General features: G+C 55.8%; 1 protein-coding gene across 1 annotated transcript; it reads right to left on the reverse strand.

Annotated features, from left to right (window-relative positions):
* LOC111160747 (microtubule affinity regulating kinase 4) lies at positions 1-27,542 on the reverse strand. The gene is given in 18 exon segments (XM_022524078.1): positions 1-792; positions 2,058-2,102; positions 3,234-3,493; positions 3,495-3,513; positions 5,778-5,881; positions 7,846-8,063; positions 11,252-11,411; positions 11,518-11,627; positions 12,949-13,048; positions 13,501-13,620; positions 16,419-16,655; positions 18,638-18,694; positions 19,429-19,499; positions 19,576-19,641; positions 20,343-20,391; positions 20,496-20,549; positions 22,873-23,073; positions 27,463-27,542. Coding segments are annotated over 18 exon segments (2,259 nt in total). The 5' UTR covers positions 27,514-27,542; the 3' UTR covers positions 1-455.
* Between the last annotated feature and the right edge of the window lie 286 nt (positions 27,543-27,828).

Consider the following 27,828-nt stretch of genomic DNA (forward strand, 5'->3'; position numbering starts at 1 on the left):
AGGGGAGGGGAAGGGATCTGCCTTTCTGACTCCCACTCCCAGCCCCCCCATTCTCCAGTCTTTAGGCTCAGCAACTCTTCCTGCCCCCGCCCAAGGCCTAATTCTTGAGCTCTCGGGGGTGGGGGTGGGGCAGGGATGGAAGAGTTTCCTCAGTTTCCCTTTCTTCCCCTGCCCTGCTCCCAAAGTCTCCTGGGGTGCCCCCCTGGTACGGTGAGGGGGGACAGGGCCGGCTGGAGGCTCCAGGAAGGAGCCAGCTACCCTCGCTTAGCCCCCTCACTCTTCTCTCATGCCCAGTGGCCCCGGAGAACAGCATGAGGGACAGTCTCTGTCCCCACGTTGAATTCGCGGGAACCGAGGTGATGACAGAGGGAGACGCCCCTCCCTGACCCCTCTCCGTGCTGTGGAGGTGAAGGGGACGAGGGAGAAGATGAGGAGGGGACCCGGGCCGTGGTGGCTCAGAGCTCGAGGTCGTTGGAGATGCGGGTGACGAGGGTGCGGAAGGCCAGGGCGGTGCCCGCCACGCGGCGGAAGAGAACTCCCCGCAGTCCCGGCCGGGGCAGCTGGCAGACCTCCACTTCGAAGTGGGACAGGGGCTCGGGCCCGCCCGCACCCCCGTGCAGGCAGGCCAGCAGGAACGGCTGTGGCTGGCGGCAGCGGCAGCGGGCGGCCGCGGTGGCCTGGCGCAGAGCTGCCATCAGGGCCTCAGGCGGGCGTGAGCTGGTCAGCTTCACACTCCAGGGGAATCGGAGTAGCCGGGGGGCGGTTTCCGTTTGATCCCAAGGTAGATGGCAACTGGGGCGGGAAGACATCAGCGGTCAGAGACGGCAGAGGAGGGGGAGGCCACCCACTGTTCCCACTGGGGACAGACTCCTAGCTGTCCCTCACAGCCCGCCACCCTCTCTTACCCCAGGGATGGTGACAGCGGTTCAGCTGTGCGGATCGCTGGCCAGCTGGAGACTACGCTGCCCAGCCTCCGCGGCAGCCAGGCACTGCCTTGTCTCTAAATTCCGGGATGCGAGTGGTAGCGATGCGGGCAACCTTCTTCCATCACCTCCTCCCAAAGGCTATCTGGACATTGCTGGGGGCTTTTTGAGTATTGCAGTCTTGGGATGGGGGCGCCGCTGACATTTATTAGGTTCAGGGAGGATACATGCTCTGCCACGTGTAAAAGGGCCCTAAAGCACCAAGGGCGCGCCTCTTGAGAACCACCGCACACTTAGTCTTCCTGGTTTACGCTGGGCCGCCTGGGCCTCTCACCGCCAAGCTGAGCACGTGGCTTGGTTCTGGCCAATGAGAGCGGTCCACCCCCCCCCCGCCTCCTGTGATTGGTTCAAAGAGGAGCATATGACCAGGTCCCACCAATCAGAGTACTCCACCCGTCTGGCCACAGGCATTGGTTCAGGGATAGCCATGTGACTCAGTTCCAGCCAATGAGAGTCAGTCCTGGGACCTTTGGGACTGGTGGGGCGGTCCTTTATTTGCATGGGGGTCTTTACACATGGATTGTATCAAACTGAAGCAGGGCAGGCAAGGTAAAGGGCTGCCTGCTTTTGTCAGTAAGTGTTACTGGAACCCCGCCACGCCCATTAGTTTTTGTATTGCCTGTGGCTGCTTTTGTGCAACAAGGGCAGAGCCGAACAGGCATGACGGAGATTACCTGGCCCTCAAAGCCTAAACTATTTACCATGTGGGGCTGTACAGGTAATGCCTAAGCTACTGCAGCTGTTGTGCCTCGTTGGATGAGGGGGGAAGGAGATGTGACAGCAGGAGCTGGTCATACATGGAAGAGGCTGGACGTAAGGATGCTCAAGGGACAGTGTGCACGGGTGGGGGTGGAAACGAGAGGAAGCCGTGGGGAGTCGGGGCATAAAAGGCACGGCCAGGGGAAGGAGGGTTGGAGGGAGAGTTCAGGAAGCTGGCCTGGAGGACAAGGCTCAGGTCCCATCTAAAGGTATGGGAGTGGTGGATAGGGGAGGTGCGGACACAAGTAGGGTCTAAGGCTCGGAAGTGGGGAGGGGGCCAATGTAGCGGCCCAGGACGTAGGCACAGGCACTCACCTTGTGACCTCAGGTCCCCCGATTCTCTCAGGTTCGTCTGTGACCCTAAAAGGGGAGAGGGGGGCAGAGTGTCTAATCTGCACATACGGTGCCCCCTCCCCCAACCCACCGCTTCCAGGACTCTGGGCAGCCCCTGCCTCAGCCCAGGTCCTGGTCCCTCCCTGCTGGCTGGAGCTGGGCTGGGGAGGGCTGGGAGTCAGGATCTGAACTCCCTCTCCATGCCCAGAAGGGGCGTCCCTTCCAAAATGGTTAGTGCAAGTCGGAGGAAAGATACTGAAGAATTTGGAAGTCGGAAGAGAAAGGGGTTGGGCAGAGACGCACACCTACATAGAGAAGGACATGGACACACACACGCACCCCTCCTTCAGCCTTTGCTCAAATGGCACCTCCTTAGTGAGGCCTGCTCCATTTAAAACTGCACTTCTCTTCCCTGCTCTAGTTTTCTTCTCAGTACTCATTTACTGTCTGGATCTCCGAGGAGAATGTCGGCTCTGCCTGGGCTGGGATTTTATACATTCTGTTCACTCTACTCCAGGGTCTAAGATAGGGCCAGGCACACAACAGGCACTCAGTGAATAAACATAAATAATTTTCCAAGGATTTCCAGGCAATCTACGCTCAGTCCATCTATCACCTTGTTCAGTCCACACGACAACCCTAGGAGGAAGGCACTGTTATGTCTATCCCCCCTTACAGGAGAGGAAAGCAAGGTTGAGTGACTTGCTCAAGGTCACTCAGCAGAGCTGGGGTCTGAACCTTAAGAGTCTGGCTCCAGAGGCCATGTTCAGTAAATGAGTAAAATGAACAGCTAGACCCCACAACCAGTCCTCCTCCCGCGCACACAGTCCACCTCCCCCACCCCTGTACGCACAGGTCACACATGCAGACAGGGAGGCAGAGCCAGGGACAGCGGAGGGTGGACGGGACTTACTGATCTTGGATCCCTGGGGCAGAGAGGCGCCCGAAACGCAGCGGTTAGAGTTCTGCCGTTTAGAGGGATCGAGGGTAACCCTGTAGTGTGAGGAGGGAGGTGAAGGGTGACGGAGGAGGAGGAGGAGGAGAAAGAAGAGGAGGAGGAAATAATGTAGGGGTATAGGAGGCAGAGCAGAGTAGAAGACAGGTTAGGCCCCATTGCCCCCCACCGCACCCCCCACCCCCATGTCCCATGGGGCTCACCTTCGGGTCAGTTTGGAGGTCAGCTTGGTGAAGAGGTTGGTGGTAGGGCGGGGCCGCCCAGTAGGCAGGGGTGTGGCCTCATGGGCCAGGGTAGGAGAGGCAGGGGGTCCATTCTGCACACCCCCGCCTCCCCCTCCCCCTGCCCTCCGGTCCCGGACCTGGCCACCGTGGAAGGTGCTGCGGATGGTGGAACCGCGTGCCAGGCGGCTCCGCTCCCCTGATGGGGGAGCCAGGCTGTGACTAGAGGGAGAGGCGGGGGGGCACCCGTGGGGTACCCGAGCTGTGGGCAGAAAGGGACAAGTCAGAGCAGGGCCTCAAGGCAGGTCAAGGCCCCAGTCTTTCTGATTCTTCACTAACCTGTCCTGAGATGAGAAACATTAAAAAACTTAGATCTCAGAGACAGGGCTGCCATGCACAGTTGGGCAGGCTGTGTACTATACAACCCTAGCTATTTTACTGACTCGTCTTTCTTCCTAAGTCATCCCTCCTTCAAACTGCCCACTCCAAATGTATCCTCTTCTCTCCAAACTCAGCAGTTGAATAGGTTCAGATACATTTTTTGATGAATCCCTTGCCATTTGGCATCCAAACCTCATGAACCAAATCAACTTTGCAAATGCTCTATCTGAACTTTCATTACTCAAACTCGGGATAGGAATAGATGTGAACATCAAAGGCACTTAAACTCATTATGATAATTTTTTGACAGGTGAGAAAGGATACTCTTCCTAATTGTCTCAAGATGTTGTGTGGACAGTGGTGGTTTCAGCGTCCCAGGGCCCTCCTCCAGACCCTCCCAGTCCTGACAGGAGGGGCCAGACCTACAATTTCTATCCTTCCAAGGACCCCAGGACCAGCCTGGATCTCAAAGAGGGAACCCTGACTGTGACAGATGTCACTACCTCTCCCTTGGAATCTGTCCTCCTTGTTTTCCTTTCAGTAACCAAACTTCCTAAGAGTATGAGCCTTGCATATGGCCACCCAGCCAGAGACTACATTTCCCAGCTCCCTTGCAGTTAGGGATGGTCATGTGACTACTCTCCAGCCAATGGCATACAAACAGAAGTACTTTGTCCCATATTTCTGGGTCAGGGCTCTAAAAAGCATGCAGCTTGCGCTCCACTCTTTCCATCCTTCTTGCTGGTTAGAAACGGTAGCAGCTGGTGCAGTGGCCTCAGTCCCAGAGCTGGAGCCTCGGGTTGAGTTTGGCAGGAACAATCTGGGTCCTTGGAGGACCCTGCCTGCCTACCTCTGGATGGCTCTATCAGAGAGGACTAAACCCCTTGAGGTCTCCTCATTACACCAGTTGAGCCTACAATCTAACTGCTGCTCCGTCTCTCGACCAAAGCTGGAAGGCTATGCACTATAGTGTTTACAAATACACAAACTGGAGTCAGTCACGAATCTTTGCTCTTTGACTTACCAGCTGTGTGGCCTTGGGTGAGTTACTTAACCTCTCTGAACCTCATTTCCTCAGCTGTAAATGGAGACACTGGGCTCTACCTCAGAGAGTCGCTAGGGGCATTCAACCAGCAAATACACACCAAGTCCTGGCACACAGTTCCTGCTTGATGAATATTCACTATTCTTTTTATTTAATGACCACAAGATAAGTGCTCACTTATCAAATGATTTTAATGTCACAGACTCTGTGCCAGGCACAGGACGCACTTGATCTCCACCGGATCCCTCTAATGGATCCTAGAGGCAAAGAACATCAGCCCCATCTTACAGAGGAGGAAACAAAGGGTCAGAGACTCACTCAAGGTCATCCTGCTAGCAGAGTGCAAAGGTAAGGTTTACACTTAGAACTCAGAAGCCACAGAATCACTGCTCTCAACCACTCCATACCCTGTCCCCACCAAACAGGAACACGCGTTTGTTGGGTGTTCCCCAGAGGGCACCTTGGTGTCGGGCCCTGGAGTCCTAGTGGGAAGGAATGTCATTATCCTGAAGCTGGCCCCACTCCTCATTCCTGGACTTGAACGGTGATGTGAACTAATTCCTCCCCCCTTCCCCCTGTTTTTTTAAGTAGGCTCCACGCCCAATGTGGGGCTTGAACTCACGACCCTGAGACCAGGAGCCACATGCTCTACCCCCTGAACAAGCCAGGCGCCCCTAATTCATTCCCTTTCTATGCTCCAGCCAGTCTGCACTGGTTTCCCTCACATGCCAGCTGAAAGAGACCGAGCAGACTCAGAAAAACTAGTTTGAAAACCAGCCAACAAGAGGATGTTGAAGCTGTGACATTCTGGGGCTTCTCTCAAGTTCTAAAAATTGATCATTCAAAAAAAAAAAAAAATCAACTCAGTTTCCCAAGGCTCGTAGGCGGAGAACAGGGCAGACTGCTTTCCTGGGGCCGATGACTAATTAATTAAGGGGGAAGATTTTCAGGGGGGCCAGGCGGGGTAGGGAAGAGGACACGGGTAGATTCTGCCAAGGGAAGGGCAGACACACTCCCCAGTCCCCACGGCACCCCTTCCCCACAATGGTTAGCCCCGTCCCCCCCACACCCCGCTCCCCGCTGCTGGCCGCTCACCATACCTGTTCTCTTTGCCATTTGGCAACAGGGACGGGCGCTCAGCCCCAGGGCGTTCTGTGCAAACGTAGGTGTTTCTGCGGGTCATCATGCTGGGAGGGAGGTTGTTCTATGGGAGACATGGCCAGGATGGAGTGAGGGGACAGAGGGACACCCCTTAACCCCCCACTTATCCTCTCTGGCCTCCCTCATTACAATCGAGGGAGAGGCCAAGACAGATTTACTCCGGGAGAAAGGAAAGGTTACCGAGCCATCCTGGCAACTCAGGCTAAGGGTCACGGAGCTGAGACAGGGGCGCTGAGGGTGAGAGGGTCGGGGTGGAGCCCAAGGGGCAGCCTTGCCCACTCCTCTCCTAGCTCTGCCCTCTCTGGGTACAGGTCAGCTGTGTGAAGCTTTCTGTAGCGAACTTATTCATGGCACACTTGGTGTCTCCTCCCGGCCTTTGCACGGCTGCCCCACCTGCTTCAATAGTCCTCCCACCTTTCCCCTCGACTCACACCTACATATCTTTCAGCTGTCGGCTCCTAATACAGCCGGCTGCGTCAGGTGCCTCCTTGGGGCCCCCACTGCTGCCTCGATCGCTTTGTATCATCTATATCTGTCCAACAACCCATCCCCACCCTGCCCTGGACTGCGACCCCCCCTGGGGTCAGGGAGTGCCCATCAGGACTGTGCCGCCTCTCCAAATGTGCTGGGAAGTGAACCCTCGTTTTCTATCCTCTGGAAGTTTCTGTAAGGTTGGTGTTATTTCTCCTTTCAGTGTCTGGCAGAATTTCACCACTTGGAGCCTGGAATTTTCTTTCTGCGAAAGTTTTCAGTTATGGATTCCAGATCTTGGACAAGAACATAAGACTGTTCAGATTTTCTGTTTCTTCTCCAGCAAGGTTAGTTACTTGTGTTTTGAAAGACAACTGTTTCATCTAAGATGTCACCTTTATCAGCATAAGGTGGCTCCTAATGCCTTCTTACTGTCTTTTTATGTTTGGACAGCGTATTCCTATCATCTCTGATTACTAGTAATTCGTGGGGTTCAGTGACTTTACTAATCTTTTCAAGAACAGACTGTAGCTTTGTTGGTTTTCTCTAGTGTACCTCTGCTTGTTCCTTTCTTGACTTCTATTATTTCCTTCCTTCTACTTTGTTGCGGGGGCTAATTTGCTGTTCTTTTTCTATCTTTTCAGGTGTGTTTTTGCCTAACAACCACCACAGCCTTTATATATTGACTGTTTACTGAGCTGGACTCTGTGGGAGGTTAGTTTACGTCCAAGATATTACAAGAGCCTCACAACTATCCAAGACCTCCGATGAGCCCATTTCACAGGATGGAATACTGAGGCTCAGAGAGGTGAAGTTGCTCGCTCAAGGCCACACAGCTCACCAATGCAATTGAAAGCTCTGGTCTTAAAACCTCCTCTCTTACGGAGCTGCGGGAGGAGAGCCAAGTACTACATTCCCCAGAATCCTCTACAGCGCAGGATCTGCAGTCGAATGGGTTCTGCCAATCTTTGCATTTGGGAAGATCTGGAAGGTGGCAATGGGGCAGCAGTGGCCTTCCTGTCCCCTGTGACTTCTGCTTACACGGGCAAGGTCATGAGATGAGGGTCTTTGCCTCAGCAGAGCCCCAGTGCCTGTTTTTAGAATTCCTGGCATCGAGGGGCCCTTCTGGTAGAGAACAAAGTTTCTGAGTCCTGAATTAAGGTCATGACCATGTGTTCTGGAATTCAACCGTGCCCCAGCGGTGGCAGCCTCCTCAGTGGGTCAGTTCTGCAGTGTGATGTGTCTTTCCTGTGGGTCTAATCCCCTGCCTGCCCCTCCAGCCCTTCCTACAACTTTGTAAGACCCTCCTTCCCTGCACAAAATCCTGCCTACCTAAAGCAAGGACAGTGCTTCTTTCTGACGCTGAAGGCTAATTTATATGCTAGCATCCAGCATAAGCCCGAGCAGAGAGAGAGCGCTCACAGGTCTATGGGATGAAGAACAGACAGAACACGGAGACCTGTGTGGTGGTCTGGGGAACAGCAGGGTCCGAAAAGTGTGAACCCGGCAGTCACACCCCGAGCCCTGGCCACTCACAGGGGTGCTCGTGCTGTCCTTCCGCCGCTCTGGGATCTCTGCCTTGTTGGGGTTGTGGGCACTGCTGACCATAGGGCTGGAGGGGGGCAGCCCCCGGCTCCCGCTTCCAGCAGCACTGCAGCTCGCCTTCCGGCCTGGCAGGCGCTCCTCCTTCAGCTCCGTCTCCCCAGTGCTGGTTGGGCTGCGCTTGGGGTGCAGGGGTGTGGGGGATGGGCCACCTGGTGGAGGGAGGGGACAGTTAGGCCTTGCTTCACCTGGAAAGGCCAGAACCCACTCTGGGTGATCCTTAGAACCTCAGAATTCCTCACACAGGCTACAAGCTCTGCGTGGGCCACGCTGACACCATCCGTCCCAATGACAGATGCACATCTGACCCCCCCAGCCCCATGGAAATGACCTGATGCCCCGGTACATTATTCACTGCAGCGCTATTTTTTCCCTAAGATTTGATTTATGAGAGAGAGAGAAAGCATTGGGGGGGGGGGGGGAGCCAGAAAGAGGGAGGAGCAGGCTTACCGCTGAGCAGGGAGCCCAACACGGGGCTTGATCCCAGGACCCTGAGACTATGACCCGAGCCAAAGGCAGACACTTAATTGACTGAGCCACCCAGGCGCCCTGCATCACTATTATTTTAAAAGATTTTATTTATTTGAGAGAGAGGACGAGCAGGGGGAGGGACAGAGCGAGAGGGACAAACAGACTTCGCACTGAGCATGGAGCCCAACACGGGGCTTGATCCCAGGACCCCACGATCATAACCTGAGCCAAAGTCAGACACTTAACCGACTAAGTCAGGCAGGTGCCCCACATCAAAATTTTTGGTTTTTTAAGTACAAAAGGCCGGGAGCAGCCTAAGTGCCCCTTAAAAGGGGAATGGCCAGATGAAGTCAAGCTATTTCTGTACAATGGAATCATCTACAGCTATGAGGAGGAAACTGCTTATGTACCAAGACACAGGGATCTTCAAGATGGACTACAGAGCAGAAAAGGCAGGGCCTGAGGTCTAAGGTGAGCTGTCCTTTGTATAAGGGGAAATGTACAGATTTTTTTTATCTCTATTTACTTGCTTATACATGAACAACTTAAAAGTCTATCATTTTTTTTCTTAAATTTCTTAAAAGAGAATGTTACCTTTATGGTATGTGATTATGTCAGTATTGCATTTATATATCTTATGTCTCTCTCTCTCTCTTTTTTTTTTTTTAACTCTTTTTAGGGAGGAGAGGGGCAGAGGGAGACAGACTCTTCAAGCAGACTCCCCGCTGGGCGTGGAGCCCGACGCAGGGCTCCATCTGACGATCTGAGCTGACCGGAACAGAAATCAAGAATCTGATGCTCAAGCAACCCAGCCACACAGGCGCCCCTCTTTCTTTTCTTCTTATCTCTTTTTCTTTCCTTCTTTTTTTTTTTTTTTTTTAAGATTTTATTATTAGAGAGCACAAGCAGGCAGAGTGGCAGGCAGAGGCAGAGGGAGAAGCAGACTTCCTGCTGAGCAAGGAGCCCCATGAGGGACTTGATCCCAGGTTTCTGGGATCAGGACCTGAGCCGGAAGGCAGTGGCTTAACCGAGCCATCCAGGCGTCCCTCTTCTTATCTCTTTTCCGTATCTATCGTTATAAAAACCCCACCCTTGAAAACATGGCTTTGAATTCCATGGGGCCACTTCTATGTGGATGTTTTTTGATAAATACTCTACAGGACTGCAGAGGTCACTTCCCTCCGATTCTCTGAAGGACGTTTTCTGTTCTGTGGCTTGCTTTATGGTAAGAATACGGCATATAACACGTCGACACAGTGTGTGTTGATGGACTAAGTTATCAGAGAGGTTAGCAGCAAGCTATTAGTGGTTCCATTTGGGGGGAGTCAGAAGTTACACGGGGATTTTTGACTGCACAGGGGGTTGGTGCCCTAACCCCTGCCTTGTCCAGGGATTAACTCTATATATGAACAAAATTTCTCCCAAACTGGTCTCAGTGGCCACCTCCAAGGACAGCTGGGGACTGGACACGGGTGATCCACGCGGATCTCGGTACGCAAACGTTCACACCAGCGTTATTCACAAGCGCCAAACAGCGAAAACAGTGCAATGGCCATCAGCTGACGAACGGAAAAAGAAAGTGTGGTAGATCCATGATGTGGAATATGACCGGGCCATTGAAAGGGAGGAGGTGCTTGTCTGCGCTAAAATGTAGATGAAAACATTATCCCAAGTGAAAGAATCCAGACACAAAAGGCCACATATTGCCTAATTCCTCTTGCACAAAATGTCCAGGATAGGGGCATCTGTAGAGAATGGACTGGTGGTTGCCCAGGTGCTGAGGGGTGGTGGATGGGGGTCCGGAGGTCAACGGCAAGTTAAGGCTTATGGAGTTTCTTCCTGGGGTGATGAAAATGTGCTAGAGTGGACTGTGGTGATGGCTACACTTGTGACCAGACCAACACCACTGAATCATCCACTTTGAACAGGTGAATTGTATGCTATGTGATTTATATCTCCATGGAGCTGCTTACAGAATAGTTGGGAGGGGGCGCCTAGGTGGCTCAGTTGCTAAGCGTCTGCCTTTAGTTCAGGTCATGATCCCAGGGTTCTGGGATCAAGTCCCGCATCGGGCTCCCTGCTCAGCGGGAAGCCTGCTTCCCCCTCTGCCTGATGCTTCCCCCCTTGCTAGTGCATGCACACACTCTCGCTCACAAAAATAAGTAAAATCTTAAAAAAAAAAAAAAGGAATAGTTGGGAAGATTTGTATTTGAGGAGCGTGTGGGTAAGAGGCCTCTTGGACGTTTCTACACCTAATCTGTGGTGGTGACGGTCAGCTCTATCTTTTGTGGGTGGTATCTTTCAGTTACAGAATGTAGGGTTCAGGAAGGTATCTGCCCAGCCCCTTTCCACTAGGAAGGGTCTTTCAAATTTTCAGTATAGAGAAGAGCCAGAGGGCAGGCTCTCAGCAGCCGTTTTGTGCAATGTGTCCTCCTGTGTCTTGATAACGATGGCTTAAAGCCGAGTGAACCCTGACGTGAGAGCTCTATCCCTGACAGGTGGTCCAAAGGGATTCCAGCTATCACTTGGGCTGTTCTCTAAAATGGAGACAGAAGGGGAAAGATTGGGAAAAAGGTAAGGTGAGATACGTAAGAGAGAAAGGAAAAGCCAGAGGAACAGAGAGGAAGCAAGAAACAGAACAGTATCTACTCTGGATGCTTTTTCGGTTTCTAATCCTTTTCTGATCCTGGCTGTGTGTTCCCACCTCCAAGTTCCCTATAATGTCCCTGCATCTTTATACAAAAGTCCTCCCTTCTCTGCAGCTGGCTTGAGCAAAGGTTTTTGTTGCCTGTCAGCCAGACAACCCTGATCTGAAGTTTGGAGGCCTTGGGGCCTGGGATGGCGCATAAGGGTGCGGGACCACACTCACAGAAGTCGCTATGCCTGCGCTGGCGGTGGTAGGTGGAGGAGGCACTCCGTTGTCCTTTGCTGTGGCTGGTGCCTTTGCTGGAGCTCGTTCCATTGGTGGTGTCGCTGGGCGCCCGCACCCGTGCCAGGGCCAGCCCCGGGGTGCCCCGGTCCCCACCCTCCTGCAGGAGGATGACAGACGAGGAGCCTCAGCCTCTGTTCCCTCTGCCCCAGAAGTCCCTCCACCCCGGGCATCGCGCATCCCAAATGCCCCTGGCGCCTTCTGACCTCAGTCTTCCTGCCCAGCAGGAGGTAGGTGGCGGTCACTTCGTTGTACTTCTGGCTGGTCAAGGCCTCTTTGATTTCTTCCCGCGTGTATCCCATACCCACCATCACCTCTGGGAGAGGGGGATGGAGAGGAGGTTCAATCTCCCCAGACCCTTCCCTTCCACTCGTTTCTGCATCACACAGCAACGCCGGCTCTTCGGCCTGTCCAGTATCCGTTCCCCTTTCTGCCAGCAGCAGAACATTTCCTTGGAAGAACACTCCTTCCGTGCTCAGATCACCTGGCTGACTCCAGCTTGCACCAAGCCCCAAGGGCAGGTACACAATCCAGGTCTGACCAGAGTCTTCCATTCCCAAGGCCACATTGATTGGCTCAGGATAGGCAGATGACCCAGGTCTGGCCATTCAGAACGCTCCAGACCCAAAATCACGTTGATTGGTGGGCATACGACCTGGCTCTGGCCAATCAGAGCATTCTATCCCCAAGGCCAAACCAATTGGCTCAGGGGTAGCCAATGGGCACCAGCCTAGAGCTTCTATTGGAACATTTAGGAAAATGGCTCCTCTTCTCGATGGGGTGTCCAGGACGCTAGTATATACTGTTGCCAGCTTGCTCCCATGGCCAGAGCTGCCTGGGAAAGAAGCCACCGCTAAGATTCCCAACAACTAACTCTGAGCACCTGAATCCAGCTGTGCCTGAAGGCCGACACACCCTAGCCTTTTTAGTTACAACGATTAGGTGATAACCATATAAAACTGCTGACATTAACAATTTTTGACCTATAAAAATGGCAGATTCCAATGGTTCAGCCTATTATTATTCTTATTGGCGTAAGCTAGAAGGGCTTGGGTTTTCTCTTCGTACAACCACAAAAGTACTGATTAATGCAGCCAACTCTGATGGTGGCCTTGAGGGTTACTAGATAACTCCTAAGGGACTCTTTCAGGGCTAATGCTTAGGGATCAAGAGTTCAAGGGCTCCAGGCTGGAGGGTATGGGACCAAAGGCTGGTGGGGAAGGCACATGCCCACATGGGGGGTTTCCCCGGAAACATGCGGGTTACCGATGACTTGTGCCCAAACACTTCTAGATGTGATCTGTAATTTCTTTTTGTGTCTTAACAGTCAAAACTAAGTACTGTACATAGAGTAACTCATTTCATATATTCACAACAACCCTATGATAGGTTCTGTGATCGTCCCGTTTTACAGATGAGGAAATAGAAGCACCGAGAGGAGAAGCCACTTGCCCAGGGTCACACAGTTAAAAGGTGGCAGCAGAGGGAGGGGAACCTAGACTTCTCCGCTCTCCCTAATCGCCTTGCATGCTTCTCTCATGCGCGGACCAGAGGGACAGGGGCTAGGAAGCTCTGACCCCTGGCTCCCGGGCCCGTCGCTCAGAGGAGCTAGGGCACCTGCTCTCCCTGACCCTCACCAATTCGCTTGGTGTCGCCGAAGTCCTCCTCGGGCTCCGTGTATGGCTTCAACTCCTCACCCTCATAGCCAATGTTGATCCATTTGTCTTTCATGATTTGCTGCAAGAATTGGGGGCAGGACAGGAAGGGGGTAGACACATGTCAGAAGAAACTGGGGGAAAATATAGTTTCCCACCTTCATGTAGGGCCACCTACCTTGCCCCCCACCTCCAAGACCTAATGCCCCAGAATCAAGGGCTTGATGACAACTAGCGCCTCCTCACCCACAGCCCCAGCACGCCTGCCGGAGCCTCCCGATGTCACCTCCCTCCTCCGCATCATCTGGGTCCCCGGCACCCTATAATCAGCCTAGGAGCTCATTAGCTAATTACTGGCATGGCGGGGAGTGGGCGAAGCTGTTTGGGGGTGGCATTGAGACGGGCCCCAGAGCCTTTTCCCGGGCTGCCTGGCTCCCCTCCCCCTCCCAACCGTGATCTTAAGACGCCAGACACAGGAGAGGGAAAGGGAGGGCACGAAGGCTGAAATGGGAGGGGCGGGGGGCTGAAGCTTACCTCAAGAGTACAGCGTTTAGCTGGGTTCAGCACCAAAAATCTCCGCAGGATGCTCTCACAGTCTGTTGACATGTAAAAAGGGACCCGGTACTTCCCTCTGAGGACTCGCTCCCGCAGCTCCTGGGGGTGGGGGGGCAGGGACGGGTTTACTGGGGGAGGGGTCCACCCCACCTGCGCAGCCGTCACACGCATGCGCGCGGACACACACATCTTTCTCCCCATCCCTCACTGAAGCAGCAGGTAGCAAAACCCCACCCCTCTCTCCTGACCGCGATTCCCCCTTCTGTAGAATGGGAGCCCTGGATACAACTTGATTCCAAGGAAATCTCACAGAGAAAGCGAATTCTACAAGCGAGGACCGACGCCAGTCAGCATCCAGGGACTCAGTCTCCTTCTCTGGACCCAGGGCTCCCAGCGCCCACTTGGCAGGCCAGGGTGTGAGTGAGTTTAAGTAAAATGCCCAGCGTATGTGTGGCCCAGAGTAAATGCTACTTCAATATGAGGTTTATGAAGGTGGAAGACTGGCGGGGGTGAGGGGGATCCTGCCTACCGGCCTCCCACCCCTCGGATCCCCCCTCTCCTAGGCACGCCTGTCTTTCCAAAGAACTATGAGACCCTGGCGGTCTCAAAGAATGAAAACTGATCTACACGCAGACCTTTTTTAGGTAAAGGGCCTTTTAGGAGGGGCCCTGCCAAGACTGAGAAAATAAATTCCATGTGCCACGCCATCACAGACCAGGGAGAGCCCCTCCATCCCCAGGAAACGGAGGCGGGCAGGTGGTGTGGGGGAGGGGGTCTCTGGGTGGAGCTCTGTGCTGGGGCCTGGGAGCTCCCTTCCCTGGGGATTCTCCTCGAAGGGCTGGAAGAGGCTAGAGCCTGGGAGCCTCCTGGGTCTGCACATCAGTGCAACCCCGAAGGGTCGTGAATATTTAATAATAACGAGTATCACTTTCAGAGTAGGGCAATTACCCCCGGGGCCGGGCAGTGTTCTAGTGCTTTTTGCAAGGTCCCTCTGTGCTCACAACAAAGCCGTGAAGCAGAGCTATGATGCCCCTTTTTCAGACAAGGGAAACTGAGGCCTAGAGAGGGTAAGTCACTTGCGCGAAGAGTGTGTGGCCAGAACACGGCAAGGCGGCCCAGCTCCGGAGCCTGCGCCGCGTCACCACCCCGCACCACACCGCCCCCCTCACGAGCTGGCGAGAAGCAGCCACTGGGCTGTCAACACCACCACCCACCGCTGGTGCGGCTCCCGAGTCTATCGTCCCAACCAGATGCCGGGTCCCGGGGCCGGGCTTCAGGCATTCAGTTGGGCCCTAAGTGCCTTAACATCCCCATCTTACAGGTGGGGAAAGAGGGGAAACAGGTTCAGAAAAGCTGCCTCCTTCACCCGGAAAGGTTTCAGGGGGCCTGGTGGGGAAACCAGGACAGCAGGAGGTGACAAGGGCCTGGGGCAGCTGAGACGCTGGCCTAGCCTTCGGAAACGGTCTCTTGGCTTCCTGCTTGGGGTTGTTATCCTGTACTTGTGTGCGCTTTGCACACCTGACCTCAGCAAGCCCTTGAATCGCTGCTCTAGGGCCAGTTTCCTTAAAAATGCAGAACAGAGCGGGAGCCCGAGGCTCAGAGGGGTCAGCAGCTCGGCTGAGGCCTTTGTGGGGAAGGGGCTCCCTCCTCCTCACCACTCAGGTTCCCCTGCTCTTGTGGCCTGTCCTCAGCAGTGAATTTCCTGACCTCCTGAGCGCTCTTGCTCGCACCCCTGGAACCCCATTGCGAGGAAACACCGCTTACCCCAAACCAAGGGGGGGCCCCTGTGGCACAAGTGACCCGAGCACCACAAAGCTCCACAAAGCCAGGCCACGAAAGACAGAGGAGCCGCTGGAGATGAAAGGGGACTTTTAAGACACCGGTCAACCTTGGACAACACGGGAGCCTGAACAAAGACACTGGCGCGGGAAAGAAAGAGCTACAAGGACACTCTCCGGGCGGCTGGGGACATCTGAGCTCAGCCAGGACTGTACCACCACGGTTCTCCCCAAGCGTGGCTGCGGACAGAAAGAAAACCCCGTCTCGGGAGATAAACTGCCGTGTGTCCCCTTCAGGGACAGAGGGACATGGCGACTAAGCCCCAAACATTCCATCAGTAACGACGCGCCTGGACAGACCAACAGGGCCGGTGTGCCCCCACGCCCGCCGGGCCGTCTCCCCGGAGGCAGCTCTTCCCCCCAACGAGCACCGGCCAGTATCCAACATGATGGACGCTTTGATTTATTTTGCTTCTGCCCCGGCTCTGCCCCTTCCCGCGAGGGCAGGGATTCTTCCGTTCAGAGAGCCCGAGTCAAAGGTTGTCAGTCTGTTCACTGAGTTATGCGGGTGTCACCAGGCAGTTCTAGAACGTTTTCATCCCCCTGCCCAACAGAAAGCCTGTCCTCCAACTCCCACCTCATCTGCTTCCTGCCTCTGGATTTGCTTGTTCTAGACTTTTCACAGAAATGGCATCACATAACGGGTGGCCGTTGTGATGGGCTTTTCCCACTCAGCGGGCTCTCAAGGGCCAGCTCGCCGGAAACAGAGACTGTTGTGTCTTTGGCTCACACTGTATCTGTAAAACCCGAAACAGAACCTGACCCCTGCCCCCACCCCATGGCAGGCAATAAATGTCTCCTGAGTGAATGAGCGGGGGAGTTGGGATTTGAACCCAAGCTTGCTGGCTGTGAAGCCCGGACCCTGGACCCTAACACAGCACGGTCCACGTGGGCTGGTCACACGACTGACCATGGGGACCCGGGTCCTGCTGTGTGACCTCAGGCCAGCCTCGCCCCTCTGGCCCTCTATAGAGCAGGTGTCGGGGGAGGTGCTGGGGGTCCCTGGGCAGATCCCCCCCCCCAGGAGATTAAGACCTCCACGACGGCCCTGCCCAGCACCTTGAGGTTGTGCCCATCAAAGGGCAGGGAGCCGCTGACGAGGGTGTACAAGATGACACCGAGGCTCCAGATGTCCACCTCCGGCCCATCGTACTTCTTGCCCTGAAACAGCTCTGGGGCAGCATACGGGGGGCTCCCACAGAATGTGTCCAGCTTTGAGCCCAGCGTAAACTCGTTGCTGAAGCCAAAGTCGGCGATCTTGATATTGGCCTCGGCATCCAGCAAGAGGTTCTCAGCCTAGGAGGGACGAGAAGGTGGACAAGTGTGGCAGACGGGAGCTCGGGCTCCGGAGCTGCTCCGCTGCCCCCCGACCCCAACCCTGTACCAACTGTGGCCCAGTCCCCTACTCCCTTGGGCAGTAACTTCATCTGTCTGGGCCTAGGTTCTGTCATCCAAAGAAGGAAGATAATCATAGCTTCTACCTCACAGGGCTGTCTGAGGATTAAGTGAATCCTAAAAGGTCTAGACCAATCTTCTGTACCCAGTAAGCGCTATATAACATTAGCCATTATTAGACCATGGGTCTGCAGAGCTGGGGGTGGGGAGATGGTCCTCAGGCAATCTCCTGACCCACTGAGCCCCAGTTTACCCAGCACGAAAAAAAAGAAAAAAAAAAAAAAAAAGAAAGAAACATGAGCATTGGCTGCTCAAGAGTCATGAAAGTGGAAAAAAAAAAAGTTCTACTTTTGGTGGCACGTGTTCTTACAAACACCATTTCACAAGCGAGGAAACTGAGCCTCAGGGAGACCACCTTGTGCCTACAGCAAGAAAGTGGCAGAGCTAGACTCCAAAAGAGGCCTGGCCTCGCCATGGCCTGGAGCATGGAGGGAGCCGCCAGCTGCCTGCCTCTTGCTGATGTGGACACACATATCTGCTCTTCAAAGTGTCGCCGACATCTGGCCGGTGCCAGCCACGGCCCTTCTGCAGCCAGGCCACCAGCACCTCCGGCTTCCTCATGAGGTCTCCCTACCTCCCTTCCCCACCTCCAACCCAACAGGGGCAGAGAACCCCCCACCCCCTCCCACTCCTCAACATAATGGCATCTCAGCCTTGCTCAGGGCTGACACTTATCTTCCTGCTGTTTGAGGCTCTGCCACCCAGCCACGAACCCCTGCCTGGGTGGGTCCCTCAGGCTGGCCCCCCATTGCGGCGCACTAACCAGATCCCCGAAGTCCCTTTCAACTACTTCCAGAACTGCCCACCAGGGGGCGTGCCTCCTCCAGGTGATCAGGTGATGGCAAACCCCCAAGCCCGGAGGGGCTTTCTCAGAGGGTCCGGGCAGACAGAGGAAGTGTGTCTAGAAACTTCTACGATCTGATAATGGATTTGTGTGGGCTTTTTTTTTTTTTTTTTTAAGCGTAGTAATAATTTAAAAAACTGGTCTTGTATTTTGGACTTTTTTTCTCCCCCACTTCATTTTTATTGTACTTCCCAAAAGAATTTTTCACAGCAGACTGGGAATTGAAAATAGTAAAACAAACCCGGTCCTTCACTAGAGATACCTTGAGACCTTCCTTAAGGTACAGCACCCAGCACGCAGGAGGTGCTCCAGATACGGGGAGTCAAGGCAACTCGAATGAGCAGGACAAATGTTTCTCTCTCTTGTCTGGGTCAAGAAGCCCCGAGACGTGTGGTTCTCTCAGAGTGGGAGGTGTGTGGTGGGGGGGGGGGGTCCAGGTGGGCTGAGTCCCTCCTCCCACCCCCTACCCCCCCAAGCTAGCCCCAGGGGCTCGATCTCTCTCTCTTAAAGGTCCTTCTCCAGTTCGGAGATGCCTAAGATGTTAAGACCCAGAGGCCATGTGACTCTGGGGCTCTAAAACCACAGTTCTAGAAGGTTCCTGAATGTCCTGAAGTCTGAGAGATGCCAAGGCTCCAGAGACTCTGAGAGGGGTGAACACTTTATCACGTCCTGTGTCCTTGTTCAGCACGCACGTAATCGTGTGAGGCGTCCTAGGACATTTTGTTTCTTTTTCTTTGTTGTCTCCTCCTGCCTCCACCTCCCTACCTGCTCCCCCATCTGCTGGTCTTCCTCTGCCACAAAAGCTGGGGAAAGAGTCAAGGGGCTCTGGATGCTGAGGGAGGAGCACAGGGAGAGAAGGGGGGAATATGGAGGCTATAGGGGATCCCCAGGGGACTGGAAGCAGGACTAGGGACAAGTGGGGAGGGGGGTCTGTGGGCTGAGGTGGGGAACTTGCGGTGCTGTGGAGGGTGGGGCTCACCTTCAGGTCCCTGTGTACAATGTTTTTCTGGTGACAGTAGTGCACAGCCGATACTATCTGGAGGGGAGGGAAAAGAAGGTCAGTTACTGGTGGCCCCAAAGCCCTCCGCCTTTCTCCGACCCCATGAACCTCCTCACAACCGAGACCCAGGGCCCCAGGCCTCCCCTAGGCACAAGGCTGAGATGCTGGAGCCTCGAACTCCTTTTTAATCACAGTGGACAATGCCACAGGACACGCAGAGACCCGCATCCCCACTCAGACACCCAGATATCCTCAGACCTCTGGACACCCTTCCGGCAGGGGCCCCGGACCCAGGACATCACAACGGGTCCCCTCCGGACTTCCCATCTGGAAACACACACATACCCGCAGAGAGACACTCGGCCCCAACACACCCAGTATAGCCCCATCAGGACATCTGGACGGCCGAGGACCAACACCCTGGCTCAAATCCCTACCCCATTAGACCCTCACACCCCTTAGCCAGACCCCTGGGCCCCCTCACGCATACCCTCTACCCGCATAGCTACACCCCACGTGTTTGGGCTCCCACACACCTACTGCCCCCACGCCTCAACCACACTGCTCCCCTCACACGCTTCGGGACCGTGGCACCTGTCAGCCACACTCCTGCACGCCGCGCCCACCCTTGCACCCACACGTCGGGCACCTGCACACCTGCACCACAGCATCCTCACACCTAGGTGACTGCCCGCTCGCAGACACTCAGACTTACGCCCCCAGACCCAACCCCCCCACCCTGCCCTGCCGGCGGCCGTGACCGCCCCCACCTGTCGGAACTTGGCTCGAGCTTCCTTCTCCTTCATGCGGCCGTGGGACACGAGGTAGTCAAACACTTCTCCTGCAGGGCAGAGGCCAAGCGGGGTCAGCGAGGGGCGTGGGGGGCGCAGGGGGCAGGGCGGGGAGGGATGCCTCACCGGCACTTGCGTATTCCATCACCAGGTATAGCGTCTTCTCCGTTTCGATCACCTCGAAGAGCTTCACTGTGAGGACCCGGGGAGGGGAGGGGGGAGCAGGGTTATGTGGGAAGAGACCCCTCCCCACCCCCACACTCTGTAACTACGCATGTGCTGACCAGAACACTCCTTACTCCAGAACACTCCATGGCTCCCTACTGATGGCAAGATTTTCCAAACTGCTCAGCCTTGCTTTACCACCTTTCCTACTCTCTCTCGTAAGAAAGTCGGCTCTATGAGGCCGAGATTTGTGTCTGTTTTCTTCCCTGCTTAGGGCAGATGCTAGGGGCATAAAGCAGCCACTCAATTAACACTTCCGGAGTGAACAAACGCGTGGATGAATAAATGCTGTGACCACATCCAGACCAGGCTAAATCCTGTCTCCCTTCTGCCTCATGAGGACAAGGGCAGTCCTTACCGCTGACGGGAATCAGATCAGCCCCCCCAGCTGAGCTCTGAGTGGAGTGTTTTGAATGCTCACTCTGAACCAATCCCCATAGTGACCCTGAAGTAGGCCCTCTTATAATCCCCACTCCAGAGGAGGAAACTGAAGCTCAGAGAGGTTAAGTGACTTGCCCAAGGTCACACAGCCAGTGAGCAGCAATACTGCTCAGAGAAAACAGGTATTTCTAACTGTGAAAACAGCCAGCTCTTCTCTCCCCCAACTCTCTCCTCTGCCCAAGTGCCCCAGCTGGTAGCCTCTGAGGCCACGCTCTTCCCCTCCTCACCGATATTGGGATGGTTTAGGCCCTTCATGATGCGGACTTCGCGGAACAGCTGGGTGTGGCCAGAAAAGAAGAAAGAGAAAGATGAGGGTGGGCGCTTTCGATGACCCTCTTCCCAACCTTGTCCCGAACCCCCTCCCTCTCCCTAGGCCTCACTTTCTGCAGGCTGCTGGGGTTCAGCTGGGTTTTGTCAATGATCTTGATGGCGACCTGGAGGTGGAAGGAAGGGGTAAAAGATCAAAGAGCCAAGGGCTCGAGCTGGGAAAGGCCCTCTCAACTCAGATCACCCAGGGGTATCCTTCCTCTGCCTCCTCTCACAGGAAGCCCTCAATCAGGGCCATTCCTGGTGGATCAGAGATCTAGGCCTCAGGACCTTTGCACAAGCTGTTGACACTGTGACCAGCGCTCCCTGACTTCTACAGGGAAATATCCTATTCCACAGCAGAGCCTGTGTGAACGTGTGTGAGAGTGAGACCTTTTTGGGGCCCCCTTTGTGAGAGCACCTCAGACCATTCGCCTAGCACGTCTTCCTTGTCTTGAATGCCTGAACTGTAAAATAATAAATAACCAGCTCACATTTCCCAAGGCGTCACCAGGCTTCAGTCCATGTGCTTTACAAACAAGAACTCCTTCGATCCTCACAGTAGAGATGCTAGCATTATCCCCATCTTACAAACTGGGAAACTGAGGCACAAAACTGTCCAGGTAGTTGGCAAAGGTTACATGGCTAGGAAGTTTGTGGGCTGGGATTTGAATCATGCAGCCTGATCACGATACCTCATAAACATTTAAAACTGAAGAAAAAAATATATAATTTATTTAAAAAAAATTTTTTAAGTAATCTCTACACCCAACGTGGGGTTTGAACTCATGACCCTAAGATCAAGAGAGGCATGCTCTTCCAACTGAGCCAGCTAGGCACCCCTAGTTTTAAAAGAGCTTTGAGCAGTCACCATGGGGAAAGAATCAGAAAGGTAATGAACTCTCCTTGTATGTACCCTGCAATGGCGTGGTTTTTACTTTGAATTGCACTTTGGCAGAGCCCCGCAAGGTTTTCGGTAGTAAGGGGCCTCAGCTCTAGCTGTCTAGCTTTCCCAAAGGGTTTTGGGGCCACCCCCAGATCCCCTGGATTATAGAATCCTGCCCTGTTTCCTTAGAAGCTGGTCCTCTAGGAAGGCCCCAGAATCAAGTTCAAGATCCACACAAGGGGAACTGTGTGTTCTCCATGCGGGAGAGGGCTCATTAGCTTTCCTCATATCCTCACGAACGGGTTTTTAATTTTGTCAAGCACTTTTCATGCCAGTATTGAGACAACTGTATGGTTTCCCTCCTCGAATCTGGGAATGTGGCGAAGTAGATGAATGAATTGTCCATTTCAAAAGAACTGTGCATTCCTGCGATGAACCCAGCTCTGTCATCGCACTGCTTTCTTTAACTGATGCGCCGAGGCTCTCTGCTAATATTTTGTTTCAGATTTTTGGATCTATGTTCACAAGTCAGGCCAGCCCGTAACGGCATTCGTGTCTTGTTTGGACGTCTTGGTCATTGTCCAGCCAGCACTTACAGTGAGCTGGGCTGTGGGACCTCTTTCGTTAGTCTCTGGAAGGATGGGCATAAACTCAGAATGTTTGGTAGAATGTGCCTATAAAACCATAGGGACCTGGTGTCTTTTGTGTGTCTGGATGGCATATGGGCAGGAGACAGGTCGCCCAAGGTGGGGGAAATTGTTCCAGCCGTGTCCTCTAAAATTAAAGGGGAACAGAGGAGTCATACCCCACCACGCCGTGTGAGTGAGAGGCTTCGTATCTAGGTTACAAGGTCTGTGTGGGTGTGGTAATGCTGCCCTACTCCGGAGGCCAGGAGAAAGGGACCGTGGGGGGTTGAAAACTCCGGTGAGTGGTCTCATGAAGATTTCGGTAAGACCTGATGGAAGCAAAGCCTACCACCGCCATAGGGAGGTGGCCCGGGTTTAGAAACAAAAGCCATGTGAATTCTTAGAAACAGAACACCTGTGATCTGAGAGTCCCTGACAATTCCAGGGACCATGACTGATATTAAATGAGCATGGCGCCATCATCCCTCTTTTGAAGTGGGGAAACTGAGGCCCAGAGGTGGACATGGTTCACTCTAGAGCTGATGTCCTACACCATCACCTCACACTGCCACATCATTTTTTAAAATTTTTTAAAGCTTCAGGCCCAATGTGGGGCTCGAACTCATGACCCGGAGATCAAGAGTCACATGTTCTACTGATGGGCCCGCCAGGCACCCACATCATTTTTTTTTTTTTTTAATTAAACAGCCTTTACTATGGGCCAAGTCCTGGGCTAATAAGGACCTCATCTACATGCAATTCCCACGGTAACCCAATTCTACTTGGACTCTTCTGGACAATCCTGAGATGTCTTGACCTGTCCCGGGGAGAGTCAGGGACTCACCTGAGGTCAGGAAGCAAAGCAACAAGGGCCAAGTCTGACCTCGCCCCACCTCCCACACACCCGTGCCCCGCCCCCCACCCATCACCCCGACTCACCTCCCGGCCGGTGAGGATGTGCCGGGCCAGCTTGACTTTGGCAAAGTTGCCCTTCCCGATGGTTCTCAGCAGGCGGTAGTTGCCCACGTGGGGCTGCTCCTCGGGACAAGATGCGATGGAGTTCCGGCAGCGGGCACCCAGGGAGCGGCTGGACCAGGACGGTCCCTTGTCTGAGGAGCGGCCACTGCCCAAGGTGCCATGCTGGACAGGGGAGATGAAGAGTGAGTGGTGGGCAGCGCCCGTCCGATCCTGCCTTCGGGGGCTCCGGGGAGTGGGGGGCTCCCGGGGGCTGGGCCACTTGACTCCAGCTGTGGCCACTGGCCCCTTCGTGGTCCTTCCCAAACCCAGGCCAGAGGGAAGCACGCTGCCTTTGGGGGTCCCCCAAATCTCTCTACAAGAGGACGTCTCCAAGAACACAAAGGCTGGGCCACCCCCCAACTCTGCAGCATCCGGGGTCCCAGACATCAGGCTCCTCCTCGCTCCCCTCCAACAGTCAGTCTCCCTGCAACTTCATCTCCAGGTGCTGGGACCACAGTATTTTCTTCCAAATGCTGTGTCCCTCTCTCCCAACCCGTGTCCTCAGTCTGGGTCCAACTCCACCCCCGGTCTCTCGCAGCTCTTGACATACCCTGGGTCACCCCTCACCTCCCTGTCTGCCCCCCCCGATTCTACTCTGAACCCCAAGAGCAGCATTTTATTACCAGCTTACTGCCCCTAACATTTTCTCGCAATTCTTCTTGCCCCAAATTCCACTCCAAACACTGTAACCAACACTCTTTCATTGTGCCCTGACCTTCCAGCCCCGCACTGTTACCTTCCTCCTGTGGAAACACAGGGGCCTCCCCCGTGCCCCGCACCACCACCCTGGGAACCGCTGCGGCTCCTGACCCACTGTCTCCCACGCCCATGCTCCCATCTGTCCCAGACGTTCCGTTCCTGCCGTCCTGTCCCTCCTGGGCTCTCCCCCACAGGTCACAGCCTGCTCCAGGCTGCCCTGTCCTGATTGTGAGCCCCAGGGACTATGCCTCCCGTTCAGCGCTGGGCTGGAGCCCAGGGTGGGGGCGGTGGAGGGAGCCAGAGGCCCCAGCCCAGGGGGCTCTGCTCAGACCCAGGCGGCCCCCCCACGCCCCCCCCCCGTGCCCTCCCCAGGGCAGGGGTGGGAAGCAGGAAGACAAAGGGAGCCGAGGAGAGGAAAGGCGAGGTAGGCAACAGGGAATTCGCATGGCTATTTAACAGGGGTGATGTCTGATTCGGTCACCATCCCCTTCTTAAGGGAGGGAAACTGAAGCCTGGAGCGGGACAGAGTTTACCCCAGAGCTGCTGTCCCTCACCATCACCGTATCGCACTGACTCACACTCCTACATGTTTTTATTACACTGCTTTTACTACGGGCCAAGGCTCGGGCTAGTAAGCACCTCATCTCCATTTAATTCCCCTGGGAGCCCATTGAGGGCGGAACCTACCTCCTCACCCTCCAGAGGAGAAACTGAGGCTTGGAGAGAGAAGGTATCCTGTCAAGGTCACACAGTTTCCCCCACGAGGCGCAGAAAGATTGCCACCCACGGTGCCCTCACCGGGCGACCTCCCACCAGGATCCAGTAATCATCCACGCTCTCCAGACAGGGACCCCTCCCTCAAGGTTGAGGCAGTGAGCACCTCGGCCAAGGTCACAGGGCAGAGAAGCAGAAGGCTAGGGATTCGATCCCAGGCCTGCTGGCTCCTGAATGCTGAGCTCTTTCCCACATCCCACTGGGTTCCTCACAACCTCAGGTCTCCTCCCAGGAGAAGAGGGCGGGCAGGGAGGTGGAGATCCTGGCCGCTAAGGCCCCTGATCCCTACGGAGATAAGGGCTTGGAGAAGAACCCCCATCAGGTGGCACCAGGGGAGCCAAACTGGGGGTGGGCTGGCACCCCACTGAAAGCAGCATGCTTGAGGGACCCCTGCAAGGGGCGGCTGGGGCAGTGGGTGACAGAGCCCCCCAGGGGCCGGGGGCGGGAGCTAAAATTGGCTGGCACCACCAGCTGGCCCGGCTCCCTCCTTACCGCCCGGCTGGCGGACTGGCGCCCCAACACCGGGGCCTGTTGCTAGGGAACCTCCAGAGAGTTCCAAGGTGGTGGGGGGAGCCCTGGAACTTGGGGTGGGGGGGGCATGACCCCCACATGGCTGTCGTCATGGTGACGGGGCGGCAGGGAGCAGGAGAAGAGCCTGCGACCTCCAGTTCCAGAGGGAGAGGTGAGGCGGGACAGAGAAGCGGGACTTACACACGAGTTGGGAGGACAAGAGACAAGAGGAGAGAAGGGGACTGGCCCCCCCAAATGCCCACCAGGCACAAGTCCGGACCAGGAAAGAGGAGGAAGTGCTCTGAGGAGCCCCATTTTACGGATAAGGATGCGGAGGCTCACAGCGGTGACATCACTTGCCTGAGGTCACACAGCTAGGGAGGGCCAGAAACTAGATTTGAACCCATGCTTATCGGAAGAATCACAGCAACAATCCGAGTGCAGCGACAAGCACTTCTTACTCACATTATCTCCTTGGCTCCCGAAAACAGTCCTAACAGGGAGATGCTTCCATCAACCCTATTTCGAGATAAACTGAGGCTTGGAGCAGGGAGGGGATCCATGAACTCTAGCCACAACCGATGACAGCCCCAGGTGGAGAAGGCACGGCCCCTCTGACTCACAGCCTTCCTCACAACAGCCGTGGACAGGTGTGGAGCACGGCCCATGGACCAGGCTTCCCCCTCCGAGGGACTCAAGGGATCATCCCCATTTTTCGGAGCAGGAAACTGAGGCTCAGAAAGGAAGCAGCGGTAATCTGAGGACACAGCGCAAACTGGCTGGCAGAGAGAGCCAGCATTTGAACCCGGGCCTGTGGGCTCCCTGGCACTTTCTGAGGGACTTGGGGGGAAGGGTGGGGATCTCAGCAGAGACTCCAAATCAGAGTCTGGCCTGTCGGGTGTGGGCTGTGGTGGTGGCGGTGGTGGGGCTCTCTATGAGGGAGGGTCTTGCAGGACGAAGGGACGGAGATCAGTCTCTCTGGTGGGGATCTGGAGGGAGGGTGGCTGGGTAGGGGTGCAGGGACCTGGCAGAGGCCTAGGGGAAAAGGAACAAAGACCCCAGCTGGGGGTGGGGGGAGGCCCTTTAGAAGGGCTGAGAGTAATGAGAAACTGGGGAGATGGGGGGGGTCCTCCCCTCCCAGGATTGTTCTGGGCTGTGGTACAGGGACGGGGGCCTGGGAATAGTGGAAAGGGTTAAAGCCATGGGGCAGTGGAAGTCAGAGGAGCTGAGGAAACTCCTAGAAGTTAAAGGAGGGGGTTTCTAGGAGTTTCTAGTCTTTGGAAGCAGAGAAAGGTCCAGGAGCATGCGAGTCCTGGAGAAGGGTCTTCTGGGCAGAGGGCAGCCCAGAAGAAGAAAACCTGAGTCTTGTGGAGGTCAAAAGGGCCCAGAAACTTGGGGAGGAGGTCTCCAGCGGACAGACCCCAAGAGAAGAGGGCTTACAGCCAGGGCAAGACCCCAGGCTTTAAGTCCAGGAGTCTCCTGGAAGAAGGAGCTGGGGCCCAGCCTTGTGAGATGGGAGAGGCCTCTGAAGCTGAGGAGGGGGGTTTCCCTGGGAGGTGAGACCACCCTGGTAAGGAAGAGGAAGGCCCTGGGGCAGAAGGGCTGGGGACCTGGGGATGAGAGGAAGAGGTAGTATCCTGGGAGGACGCTCCTGGACCAGGAGGGGATCAAGGAGTTGGGGGCTTGGGGAGGGGGCTTGCCAGATGCTGAAGAGTTGATACAGGGAGGATGAGGCCTGGAGTCAGACTAGTCCAGGGCCTAGAAATCCCAGACTAGGCTAGGGGCCTGGAAGTTGGAGGCCAAGACTGCCTGGGAGAAGAGCTCAGAGAGGGTCCAGGGGGGCAGTGGGGAGGGGGGGGCACCGTACTGGGAATCCAGGGACAGGGCTTCTTGGAAGATAGGGGCCAGGCCTGGGAGTGGAGAGACCTTGAACAAGCTAGAAAGGGCCCTGGGCCCAGGAAAAGGTGGAAACAGGCTTCCTGTGAGGGGGTGCCCACAGGATCCGGGAGGATCCAGAGGGGCGGAGGGCTGAGAATGAGAAGAGGGGGGCTCCTGGGGAGCAGGCACCCACATCCAGATGGGGAAGGCCGAGCCAGAGGCCGGACTGGGCCAGGCCTTCCTGGGAGAGGACCAGGGCCGGGCCTTGGGGTCAAGGGCCCCGCAAATCCAGGAGGGGGCGAGTTGTCGGATGCGGGCGGCCAGGAGGGGAAGGGGCTTAAGAACACGCCGGAGAAGGGAGGGGTTCCTGGAAGGCAGAGGAGGGGGCTTCCTGGAGGGAGGAGACCCGAGCGGAAGCGGTCTGCAGAGGGACAAGAGGGGGTCCCGAGAGAGGGGCGCCCCTGGGGTCGGGCTGAGCTGGAGTGGGGGAGGGTCGAGAGGCCTGGAAGTCCAGGCGGGGGTCTGGAGGTGGCAAGCCGGGACGGGCCCGGGGAATGAAGGTAGGAGCTCGCGCAGCGAGAGGCACACCAGGACGAGGGGTTCCGCGGCTGAACCCGACCGGCGCTCCCCAAGGGGCTGGGCCCCACTCACCGTGTCCGAGTTCCGATCGTTGCCCGGGGCCAGAGCCGTCCGCGAAGACATTTTCTCCGGGTCCCGGGGGACTGGGCGGCCGGGTGGGGGGGGCGGGGGTCCTGGGGTCCCCTCTCTTCCCCTCCCCCCCCGCTGGCCTGGGGACGCGAGCTCAAAAGCTGGGCGCCGTGGACACCGGGGTTCGCGCCGCGGGAGAGGGGGGCAGGGCGGGGAAGGGAAGGGGACGCCGAGGGTCCTACTGGCCCAGTGCAGTGGGGGCCCGGGGCGCCATGGGGGCGGCGGGCAGGCGGGCGGGCGGGGGCCGGGGAGGGGGCGCGGAGCCGGCCCGGGCGGCGGCGGAGGGAGGCGGTGGAGGGGCCTGGGAGG

The sequence above is a fragment of the Enhydra lutris genome, unplaced genomic scaffold (genome assembly GCF_002288905.1).
Source record: "Enhydra lutris kenyoni isolate GAN:26980312 unplaced genomic scaffold, ASM228890v2 scaffoldscaffold77, whole genome shotgun sequence".
In the NCBI taxonomy this organism is placed as follows: Eukaryota; Metazoa; Chordata; class Mammalia; order Carnivora; family Mustelidae; genus Enhydra; species Enhydra lutris.